The sequence below is a fragment of the Camelina sativa genome, chromosome 16, assembly GCF_030686135.1.
Source record: "Camelina sativa cultivar CO46 ecotype springtype chromosome 16, ASM3068613v1".
NCBI classification, from domain to species: Eukaryota; Viridiplantae; Streptophyta; class Magnoliopsida; order Brassicales; family Brassicaceae; genus Camelina; species Camelina sativa.
This window is the reverse complement of record NC_141895.1, coordinates 17,685,760-17,697,981: the sequence shown is the minus strand read 5'-3', so window position 1 is coordinate 17,697,981 and position 12,222 is coordinate 17,685,760. Positions and strand designations below refer to the sequence as shown.

The 12,222-nt window shown below is 36.4% G+C and overlaps 1 protein-coding gene and 1 pseudogene across 2 annotated transcripts; both read right to left on the bottom strand.

Moving 5' to 3' along the window:
* Positions 1 to 588: 588 nt before the first annotated feature.
* On the bottom strand, positions 589 to 7,584 carry LOC104753660 (putative F-box protein At1g67390; annotated as a pseudogene). The gene is made up of 4 exons (XR_015583591.1): positions 7,260 to 7,584; positions 1,306 to 1,881; positions 1,046 to 1,219; positions 589 to 926 (listed from the first exon to the last, which is right to left on the bottom strand). The product of XR_015583591.1 is annotated as a putative F-box protein At1g67390 (transcript).
* Positions 7,585 to 9,884: 2,300 nt separating this feature from the next.
* LOC147925669 (putative F-box protein At1g67390) lies at positions 9,885 to 12,042 on the bottom strand. Its single transcript, XM_087493134.1, has 4 exons — positions 11,683 to 12,042; positions 10,644 to 11,263; positions 10,387 to 10,560; positions 9,885 to 10,299 (listed from the first exon to the last, which is right to left on the bottom strand). Exons 1-4 carry the CDS (start codon positions 11,996 to 11,998, stop codon positions 9,991 to 9,993), a joined length of 1,419 nt encoding a protein of 472 aa, XP_087349260.1. The 5' UTR covers positions 11,999 to 12,042; the 3' UTR covers positions 9,885 to 9,990.
* Positions 12,043 to 12,222: the final 180 nt, after the last annotated feature.

Here is a 12,222-nt window from a genome sequence, read left to right as displayed (position 1 = left end):
TTACAATGAGCACCTATGGACAAAAATAAAAAGATAAGGCGACAGGGAATCCCTCTACCGAAGCCATAGAGTAGGAATTATAGCACCATAGGGTTGACCATTTAGCAAGACTTTCTATTGAACTGACGTCACATAGCACATAACCCAAAAAATCCACTTCTCACAGAAACCAAATTTTCGTAACAAATGCTCAACTCTACTCGACTACGGAAGCTCTTTATATTATGATTGATGTTGGGTCTTTTTTCTCGGTTTATTCTCATTTTTGGACTGATTTTTTCAATAATTTTTTTTTCTTATAAGATTTTTAGTTTTATTGAATGAAATTAAGTCATGTTTTCCACTTCGAGTGTTTTTTTTTTTTAATTTAAATAAACTGAAATTTCTTTCTTTTTTCGTAATCGAAAATTAAATATATACCGAAATAAATATATTTTATTGGATCTAAATGGTCTGTAAAATAAATTATAAGTCATTGCAAGAAACTTGTATTTTAATATTTATTTAAACTTAACAGGCAACAGAAAATGTAACTATAGAAAAGAAGAAGAAAACAACATGATTTATGTTTTTATCAAAAGACAAGATTTTGTCACATAGGACTAGATTCAAACCATCATAAGCATTCAATATTGAGATTTTCGTTACCCTTTGAAGGTTTATTTAGTTTGACGACTGCTGCTTCTGCATCTAACTTCATCTTTTCAGGAACCAAATGTGTCACGAACATCATCTTCTTCGTCACAGTTCCTTGCGTTATAAAACGTGAAGCTAATGCAAATTGTTTCTTATTCGAACCGCGGAAATGATACATCCACACAGATTCCACGCGGAAATCAGCATTGGGAAACAAGTTTTTCCTCCCAGTTTTTCTCTTGTGTTCCACCAATCGAAGACTCACCTTCTTCCTTTGAAACATTCTTACCCTATGTATACAACAACATAAATAAACATGCTTTGCAATTGATACCTACTAATCAGGCATAAGTGATGACGGAAACAAAACATCAAGTCTAACTAAAATTGAAGCATAAAATGTTCGTACCTTAAATAGTATTAAGAGACCTAACATTGTTCCATTCCATGCGACTAAAACATTTCGCAACATCTCAACTTCTTTCAAATTCATTACATCCACGACCACCGACAAATATTTATGCTGCTGAAAAAAGTTAGCATCTCTACCCACCAAGAACATGTCCCCAAGATTTTCTATCTCCTTCAATTCATAGAAACAACTTAAACATGTCAAACAATATATAAATGATATATATATATATATATAATGCAAATGCTTGTACTTACCCGAGCTTTATGTGAAATACTATAGGTCATGGTTAGTAATCTCCCCTTGTTTATAGACTCATATTTTGTAGTAAACAAAATTCTGGGGGTATAGATGACGAAGTCACATATCCCATCAAAACGGTAGTCAATGGAGAAAATATCCACACGAGGTGCATACACCTCAATACCATCAACACTAGAGCAAGCCACATGCAAGAGCTTTAGGTTATTAAGCACCAGCACCTTGAGAGAAGGGCACGATGCAATAATTGTGTTTAACACGTCAACCTCAATAGAGATTTTTTCAAGTTTGAGAATCAGGAGGTTATGACATCGGTTGAAGGCATATGCAGTTTTTAACTCGTATAGACATAGAAAGAGGGATGCGAGATATGGATGGGAGAATATTTTTGGGGGCAAGTAGAGCTGATTATATCCCCTACCATGAACATGAAGGTTTGAAAGTGAGAGATTCCTGGTACGTTTCTGAAGGGTAAGTAATCGAATCCACGTTTCCAGCACACCGTTGTGACATTGGTGATACTCATGTTCGATTGTGCAGCCCTTAAGATGACCATTGTGATTGTTTATAACCTATAAGAAAACAAGATTATAGTGGTTTTAAGAAAACAACTATACACAAATACAAAATATAAGTCGTCAATACACATATATATATATATATATATGCATTAAAGATTTGAATCTGAAGCTACAGTTATCATCACATGTTAAATTCATTAAACTATATATATATATATAATGTTATAACGAATGTGAGCAAGATGATAGAGAAAAAAGATAAATGATACAGATTTTAACGTGGTTCACCAAACAAAGTTGGCTACCTCCACGGCCAAAGAGAAAACTTTATTACCGGGGAGAATACATATTTCAAAATACATGAAGGTTAGGGTTTATGATAATATTTATAGGGAAACAACCCTAGTTGACCTAAATGTATTGGGCCTAAAGCTATGGGTCCAATCATATTCAAGTCATATCTAATAAATCTCCACCTTGACTTGAATCCTCCACACAAATGTACCTGAAGCACTTTTCAGAGCGCTAACTGTACCGCGCGCATTGTGAATGCCATATACACTAGACTTCTCCACCAGATCTCTGAAACAAGATTCAGACTCCTGCTTTGCTTCAAATGTCCCAAAAGAGACCAGATGCTTCTTCAAGCCATCTGCTTAAACAAGCCAGATGCTTCTACAGAAGCCATATGCTCCAACGAGCTAACTGCTCTTACTAAAGCCAGATGTTCCATCATGAACATGCTGTTTTTTCAGAAGCCAAACGTCCCTACTAGAGCCAGATGTTCCTTCAACAAAGAACATGCTGCTGTTTCAGAAGCCATACGCCCCTACTAGAGCCAGATGTTCCTTCAACAAAGAACATGCTGCTGTTTCAGAAGCCAAATGCTCATAAGAGCAAGACACTCAAACGAGTTAGAAGCTCCTACTAGAACCAGATGTTCCTTCAACAAAGAACATGCTGCTGTTTCAGAAGCCAAACGCTCCTACTATAGCCAGATGTACCTTCAACAAAGAACATACTGCTATTTCGGAAGCCAACTGCTCCTACTATAGCCAGATGTTCTTTTAACAAAAAAACACACTGCTATTTCGAAAGCCAAATGCTCAAACGAGCAATACACTCAAACGAGTCAGAAGCTCAAACGAGCCAAAAGCTCCAACGAGCCAGATGCTCCAACGAGCCGGATGCTCAAACGAGCCAGATGCTCAAAAGAACCAGATGCTCAAACAAGTCAGATGCTCAAACGAGCCAGATGCTCAAAAGAGCCAAAATTTCCCAATCGGGACCAGATGCTCAAAAGAGCCAAATTTTCCCCACCGAGGCCAAATGCTTCACTAGAAGCCAAAATTCCTCGTTGAAATTTTCCCCACCGGGACCAAATGCTTCACTAGAAGCCAAAATTCCTTGCTGAAGTCGGATACTTCATCAGAATCCAGAAAACCTCACTTAGGCTACATTCATCTTCAGAAACCAGAATGCCTTTCATAAGCCAGATGCTTCTTCCGAAAACTCAAAAAGCCTCACGTAGGCCAACTACTCCACCATAAGCCTAAATTACCTTGAGTCGGTCTCTACAAAAGCCCAGTAAAAGCCTTGTACACCTTATGCAATCTTTTACATCTTTGTAGAGGTCTTCAGAGATTTCAAGCCACTTTGGAATAACAATCTCCACCTTGACGACAAAATCTCAATGACTTCAACTTCAACTCCTTGTTAGCTTTGGGGAACCTTTTGTCTTCATCTAACAATGAAAGACCTGGAGAAAATCCAAACAGTGCTTGAACTTCTCCATGGTGACTGGCTTGGTTAACATATCAGCTGCATTCGCAGACGTGTACACCTTCTTGAGTAAAATCACACCATAAACTGATAACTCTCTAATTTGTGATATTTTACCTCAATGTGCTAAATCCTACCATATTACACTTGATTCTTAGCCAGAGATAAAACACTCTGACTATCACAGTGTAGCTGAACTCTACCTTGCTCAACACCCACACCATTACAAGTCCTTTAACCCATAATGCCTATGTATGTTGCTTTAGTGGTTGACATTGCAACAACAGACTGCAACCCGGACCTCCAGTTATCAAGATCACCTGCATAATCTGAATCAATGAAAACCCATGATTTCTGCCTTGTACTCATGTCCTCTAAACATGAGACCACGATCTGTAGTACCCTTCAAATACCTGAGAATCCATTCCACTGCATTACAGTGCTTCCTCCCAGGTTTAGATCTGGTCTTGTGCAAACCATCGCATACATCAGACAACCAACTGCATTAATATAAAGAACTTGTGCCATGTTTCCGATCTCCTCATCAAACATAGGGCACTGACGTGCTGAGAGCTTCCAGTGATTCGCCAAAAGAGTAGACACAGGTTTTGCATTCACATGTCAAACCTTTCAAGTATCTTTTCTCTATAGCTTCTCTGAGATAACCACAATCTCTGAGAACACCTATCCCTACGAATCTCAACCTCTTCTCCCAGTAGCCCTTTCAAAACTCAACAATATCATCCATATTGTTTCCAGCAATGAGCATATCATCAACACAACAACAAAAAATATGTGAGAATCGTTACCAACGTTTTCACATAAACACAACAGACATACTCACATCTCTGGTACACAGCAGACATACTCACATCTCTGGTTCACAGTAAACATACTTACATCTCTGGTACACGGCAGACATACTCACATCTCTGGTACTCTATCTGAATACCTTTCTTCTCCACCTTAGGAGACTGCTCCACCTCAAGGCCTGACATCCCTTCATGGATTGTCTTCCCTATAAAGGGCATGTTGTCTTTTCAGAGGCCTTTGTCCCTTAAAGGGACTGTATGCCCACCAGGGGCTTACTACCTCTTTAGAGGCTTAATGCTTCATTAGGAGCCTGACGCCCCTTCAGAAGCTCAACGATTACAATATCCTTAAAACCAAATCTCTGTGTAACTCCAACTCTATTTGTTCTTGTTTGGTGAAAATTGATACTGCAAAGAGTATCCTCAAAATCGTACCTCTGAGTTGGTTCAACCCCAGTTCTTCTTATTCGGTGTAAGACAATACTGTAACGTTTACTCTCAGATGGTGTATTACCTGTTTGGATATATTCTGCTGCAGAAACGTTTGTCTGTAGCTCTTTACTCTGTTCGTGTTGCTGTAAATCACCTTTCAGCTCCACCTTTTTACCAAAGCTACCATTCTCAGACCACATCCCTGTAGAAGTCCTGCACTTGATATCAGTGTGCGGTCCACCATTGATCAAATAGCAGGTTGAACTTATAGTTTCAGCCCAAAATCTCTTCTGCAAACTAACACTCGAGAGCATACACCTCGCTCTCTCTAACAATGTCTGATTCATTTGTTCAGCTACACCCTTCTGCAGTAGTGCACTCCTGACTGTGTAATGTCGAGTAGTCTCTTCGTCCTCACACAACTGATTAAACTTCGATGAACACAATTTCAGATCATTGTCTGTCCGCATCCTCTTGGTATTCTGACAACACAGAAAATCTTCCATCATCAGAATTTGCATCCCTCTTTCACTCATATAATCAAGCTTCATATGACACAACTTAGTCATATCCTCCTTGTGAAACTCTACAAATGCAACATTCGCATAACCTGTAACTGTGAACCCTTGTAGGATATACAAGGTACCACTTATGACACCCTTCAGAACCACATCAGAACCTTGAACGACTTTCAAACCTCCGTTTGCACCAGAAAATTTGAGATCTCTGCTGTAAAACAAGCTAAAAAACATCAAATTCTTCTCCATCGACGGAACATATCTCACATCGTTCAGTATGCTGAATCTACCATCATGTATCCTTGTACGCATATGATAGAATGCTCCAAAAACATGAATGCACACATTAGATAAATGTGTGTTCTCATCAACAACAAGAGCAAAATCCAGTTCAAACATGGTGTCATCTTCTGTTACAGTTACAAACTCAGATTGTTTTCTCCTATTACAATCTGACTTCCTATGCTCTTTCTCTGTGTAGTACTACAGAAATCATCTAACTAAGGACCCTTTGAAAACAGGTTACACCTTCTGTTCTTCTTTCCCTTCCCAAGTTCTTTACTGCCACTAGCTAGAAACTTAGAGGCTTGATTCTCTGTAACTGTATCAACCACTTGATACTTACTCAACCAGATGCCTACCACGGACCAGATGTCCAACAAAGAACAACTGTTCAACACAGACCATAAGCTCAATATGAATATGTCTATCAAAATCATGATGACCCACCAGTCCAAATCACCCATAGAGCAAAACATCCACTGAAACAGATGTCCTACCTTGGACCTGAAACAGAAATAGTTTCCCCCAGAATTCTTGTCGATCTTCATGTTCTTCACACATATTTCCTCACTAGATTATAATTGCGAAAATTCTCAGAACCTACTTCTGCACAAATCTTTTTTTGCACGGATCTTGCACGAACCTGATTTTGCACGGACCTGCACAAACCTACTTCTGCACAAAGTTAATTCTGCCCGAAATCTGGACGAATCGGTTTCAGCCAAAAATCAGACAATACTAATTCAGCCCGAAAATCGCACGAACGCAGAAAAATAACCTTTGTGCCCTAACACGAATTTTGCATGAATCTGAAACTGCACCAAATTTGCACGGATCCGAAACTGCCCGAAATTCTCACAAAAAACACAGAATGAAAAACCTTGTGCTCTTATACTAGTTTGTTATAACGAATGTGAGCAACATGATATAGAACAAAGATAAATGACACAGATTTTAACGTGGTTCACCAAACAAAGTTGGCTATCTCCACGGGCAAAGAGAAAACTTTATTAATAGGGAAAATACATATTTCAGAATACATGGAGGTTAGGGTTTAGGAAAATATTTATAGGGAAACAACCCTAGTTGATCTAAACGGATTGGGCCTAAAGTTATGGGCCCAATCATATTCAAGTTATATCTAACATATAATATCACGTAATTAACTATTTGAATCAACCAAGAGATGTATTATTAGATTTTCATTAAATCTTATAATAATGCATCTCCAATCTATGCTCATCTTTTCAAATATATTGATCAATGCTCAAAAAAAAAAAAAAACAAACAAATTGTGCGAAAAACCGTTGTTATCACCACATTTTAATATAAAACCCATATATGACCTTTTGCAATAAGAAAATTTCTTGTGGTTTTTTATAAAAGTTGTAGAGAAGAAAATCATAGAGTAAACTTTTTGTTGTCTTTTCCATCATGGATTATCTGAGATTGTTGCTTAGCTCTAGTTGTCTAAGATTTTCGTATTGTATAAATATACAAGTGTATTACAATCAAAAATGTAATCATCAATTTAACCATCAGTACCATGGTCAAACAACAATAGAGAGAGAGATCGAATACTGGAAAATAGAGAGAAAATAACCTTTGTTATTTCTTTGGCAACACGATGAGAATGATCGGTCAGATTTTCCATGTTGGTTACGATAGCCTTTTGCATATAAAAGACGAGGTATGGAACCTTTTTCCATACATTCTTCCATCGTTTAGACAACACACTTGTCTTGATGACATCTTCTGTGACCAGTTTATGTAGGATCATGACCAACACATCATCTGGGAGTTCACTGATCCGGTCCTCCATCATCTTGGATTTGGATGGGCGATGAATGTGAAAGGTCTTTAGGATTGAGAGAGGGAAGCAACTCACGTTTTACTTTGAAGTACACTTAGAGAGATGATGTGTGGATTAAAAATATGTCAGATGTATTACGAAGAGATAACAAGGATTACAAGTAGCCAAAATATATGGGTGAAAAATTTTTAGGTAATAAAAACCTAATTGATTTTTTAAAAGTTTTTATTTATAAAACTGGAAAGAAATTAAAAAATTAATGCATTCCTTATTATTTATAGAAGAAAATCTTGTTTTTGGTCAAACTATAAAAAGGAAATATGATGACAAATTATGGAAGAACCAAAATATACACGTCACTAAACCAACTTTTTGATTGCAAAATAATTCTTCTTTGTTATTAGGATTTTACTTGGTTTAAGATGTAATTAGGCTAAAGTATAAACGAAAAAGCATCGCATGGGCTGGGCTGTAACAAAAAAATTCTTATGCATTAGACAGAGATCCATTTATGATAATAGTAGAGATTTTGTCAAAATTGAGAATTATGAGGTTATGCCATCGGTGGAATACATGTACAGGTTTTAAATCGTAGAGACATAGGAAGAGTAATTCAAGATTTGGATGGGAGAATGTTTTAAGGGGACAATAAAAGCATATTGACCCTACAATTAACATGAAGGCTTGAAAGTGAGAGAGCCCTCGTATCACCGTATGTTTCTGAAGAGTAAGTAATCGAATCCAAGTTTCGATTACTTGTGACATTGGTGATATTGGCTATAATCATATTTGATTATGAAGCTAACTAGATGATCATTGTGATTCTTTATAACCATAAAGAAAAAGAAAATTCTAGTGGTTTCGATAAAATTAAAAAAGATTTGATTGTGAAGCTACTATTGTTATCATCACTTGTTAATTTATAAATTCAATAATCTAAAAGATATATGTACATATATAAATAATATCATGTAATTAACGATTTGAATCAGGCAAGCGATTGTATTATTAGATTTTCATTCGATCTTACAATAATGCATCTACAATCTATTCTCATCTTTTCAAAAATATTGTTAAAAAAAAAAAAAAAGTGAGCACGAAAAACCGTTGTTATTATCATTTTTGTTGCATGAGTTAAAGAAAAAAAAAACCCCATATAAAACACCTAACCCATTTTTTTTTTGTCTTTTCCATCATGGATTATTTGAGATTGTTGTTTGCCTAAGATTTTCATATTGTATCTACATACAAGTGTATTTGATTCCAAAATGACTTTCTCTACATGGTCAAACAACAATAGAGATAAAATTTTGAAAAAAAAATAGAGAGAAATCAACATTTGTTATTGTTTTGGCAACAAGATGAGAATGAGCGACCGAAAGTTTCATGTTGGTTACGATAGCTCTTTCACTCTTTGCATATCAAAGAAAAGGTAGGATACATCTTTCCATTCATTCTTCCATCGTTTAGACAACACACTTGTCTCGACGACATCTTCTATGACCATATCCTTTAGGATCATGATCAAAGATTGTCTCGGAGTTTACTGATCCGGTCCTCCACCATATCGACAACAATTTTCTTTTCTCTTGGATTTGGATGGGTGAGAAATGTGGAAGAGGGATTTAACTCATGTTTTACTTGGAAGTACAGTAAGAGAGATGATGATAGGTTGGGTAAAACATATGCCATATGTAATTACGAAGAGATAATAACAAAGATAAAGCAAATCCTTAAGGTAAAGTCGTAAAGATACAAACTTCTTCTTTCTCTCTTGTCTCCGGTTCGACTCTCTCGTCTCTGTACTTCCGTTGAAACAACCTGAGTAACTAAAGGATACGACGACTCACTTTTTCTTGTGCACTACTAAGCTTCCCTTTTATATTCAAAATGTAACTCTTGTTGCTCTTTACGATTTTTCCTTTTTCTTTGTAGTTGTTGTTGGGCTTGATGATTAGTACTTAGCCAAGATGCTATCAATAAGAAGTATACTTTCAGATTTCGAGAATAGATTGAGGCCCAGAACTTCACACATATGTAGACTTCGTTTGAGCGTCTATTGAATGGAGGCAGAAGAGCTGCATATGAATATCCATTTGTTGTTGCTAGTGTCAACAGTACATTAATGTTCAATGCAAATGCTCGACCTAGAATCCTATGAGTATCTCCACTCACTCTCCAACAGACTCCCCCTTGCCTAATTCCTTCTCCCTTCTCTCTTTCTTACCAATCAAATTCTTGTTGTCACTTTAATTACATTTAGACAAGTTCACATAAGGAAACCCAAATTTAAAGAGATAAATTTTTTTCTTCATTTTTTTTTATTTTTTTCAAATATCGATCTAATCGTAGAGATGAAAAAAAACAAGTTTGATATAAGTCATTGCCTGAAAAAGATTTTATACCATAGAAAAATGGGAAAAAAAAAAAAACATACTTAAGTTTCTGAAAAATCACAACAGATTTTGTCACACATAACTAGAGATATTATAATATCCTTCTAGATTCGAACCCAATTTCATCACCAGTATCCAATATTGAGATTCTCGTTACCCTTTGGAAGTTCCATTAGTTTGGCGACTGCCGCTTCTGTATTTAACTTTACCTCTTCAGGATACGAAGACGTCATGAACATCATCTTCTTCGTTACGGTCCCTTGCGTTATAAACCGTGAAGCTAATGCAAACTGAGCCTTATTCGAACCGCTGAAATTAATCATACACACAGTTTCCACACGGAAATCAGCATTGGGAAACACTTTTCCCTCCCACTTTTTATTCTGTATTCCACCAATGGAAGATTCACCTTCTTCCTTAGAAGCATTGGTATCCTACATATATACAAGAACATATACATTAACATGTGTTGGATATAATTAATAGACACTAGTTAAACAAATGTGATAAAATAAACGTACCTCAAATAATATATTGAGGTCCCCAAGAACTCCATTCCATGCTACCAATATCTGCCGAAACAGCTCAACTTGTTTCGAATTACTTACATCCATGAACACCGTCAAAGATCTAAGCCACTTCAAATAGTTAGCATCTGTACTCATCACGAACTCATGCGCAATGTTTTCTCTCTCCTTCGACATATACAATAATTTAACAAGTCAAACAACATATAAACTTAAAATAGATATATAAATACAATTTCTTGTACTTGTACCTTGGCTTGACGTGAAATATTGTAGCGCATGTTGAATTCCGCCAAGTCTATAGGGCTATTATTGAGAAAACGGCTTGGGGCCTTGATGACGAAGTTAGATGCCCTAGAAAAATGAGTAAAATAAATCGAGAAAATATCTAGAAGAAGCGCATACACCTCAATGCAATCAACATCAATGCAAGACACATGCAAGAGCTTAAGGCTGTTGTTGTGAATCTTCAAGCAAGCCTTCTTATTGAGCCACACGACACGGTGGAGCACCAAAACCTTGAGAGAAGGGCACGATGCAATAATTCTGTTGAACACATCAACCTCAGCATAGATTTTCTCAAGTTTGAGAATCTTGAGATTATAGCAGTTGTTGAAGGCATTGGCAGTTTTTAAATCGTATCGATATAGGAACAGTGTTTTGAGCCTTGGATGGGAGAATATGTTTGGAGACAACCGAAGCGGATTGGGTCCCGTACCGTTTCCATGATGGTTTGAAAGTGCGATAGCTTTGGTTTGTTTCTCAAGAGTAAGTAATTGGATCCAAGTTTCCAGTACACTACTGTCTTGACACAGGTGGCATAATGAATGATTGAGCAGCCCTCCAGATGACCATTGTGACGGTTTATAACCTTCCAAAAAATAACAATTATTTAATATCTTGTGCTTAAACTCTCACTAATTAATAAACATATATATGTAAATTGGCTATAGTTTTATCAATTGTTCAATTTAATAAATTAAATTGAAAGATAAAAATAATATCATGTTAACTATGAGAGTAATGCATTCACAACCTAACCTATGCTCTTCATCAAAAAAAAATCAAAATGCCATTATTATTGTGGGAATATAAAATAAACCGTATAAGCACATAACCACAAAGATAAACATATATGAGCTATTGTATAAACATGTGTATATTGTAATGCAATCATCAATTTAACCATCATTCATAAGCTTAAAGGAATCGAGATAGATTTAAAAAAAACATTTCTTGGTAACAGATTAAGAACTTTTAAAAGAGAAGATGTTAAAAATTAGAGAAAACCCTGCGTTATAGATTCCGGAGATAGAGGTGCCGTCTTGTTCATGTCAACAAGCATATCGAAGTGGAGGAAAGGCACCCGCTTCCATACACTCTTCCAACGTTTAGACAACGCACTTGTCTTGACGACATCTTCTGTGCTCATAGTCGCTAGGATTCTTTCCAACACATTGTCTAGGAGTTCGCTGATCCGGTCCTCCACAGGATCGATGAGGATCCGTTTGCCTCTTGCATCCGACGATGGTGATGCGTTCATGGGTTTGGGTTGATGATGATCAAATTGAGAGCCTTTCAGAATAGAGAGAGGGAAGAGACTCATTTTTTTTTAACTTGTGTATATGAAAAGAGAGGTGCAGATGTTGTTTGATTTGTGAAGAGGTAAGAAGATTATATAGACAACAAGTATATTTGGGTGGTGTTTGGTTGTGTTACTTCTATAAACCTAATAAATTGGAGTGTTTTTTTTTTTTTTTAATTAAAGAAAAATTATTTACTCTCTTTTGACTATGACAATTAATAAATCATTTACTAAAGATGGAAAGA

Coding starts and splice junctions, on each gene's coding strand:
- LOC147925669 (XM_087493134.1), bottom strand. CDS start 11,998: ATGAGTCTCTTCCCTCTCTCTATTCTGAAAGGCTCTCAATTTGATCAT. Junction 11,264..11,682: donor TCCGGAATCTATAACGCAGG/GTTTTCTCTAAT, acceptor ATTTTTTGGAAG/GTTATAAACCGTCACAATGG. Junction 10,300..10,386: donor ACCTCAATATATTATTTGAG/GTACGTTTATTT, acceptor GTATATATGTAG/GATACCAATGCTTCTAAGGA.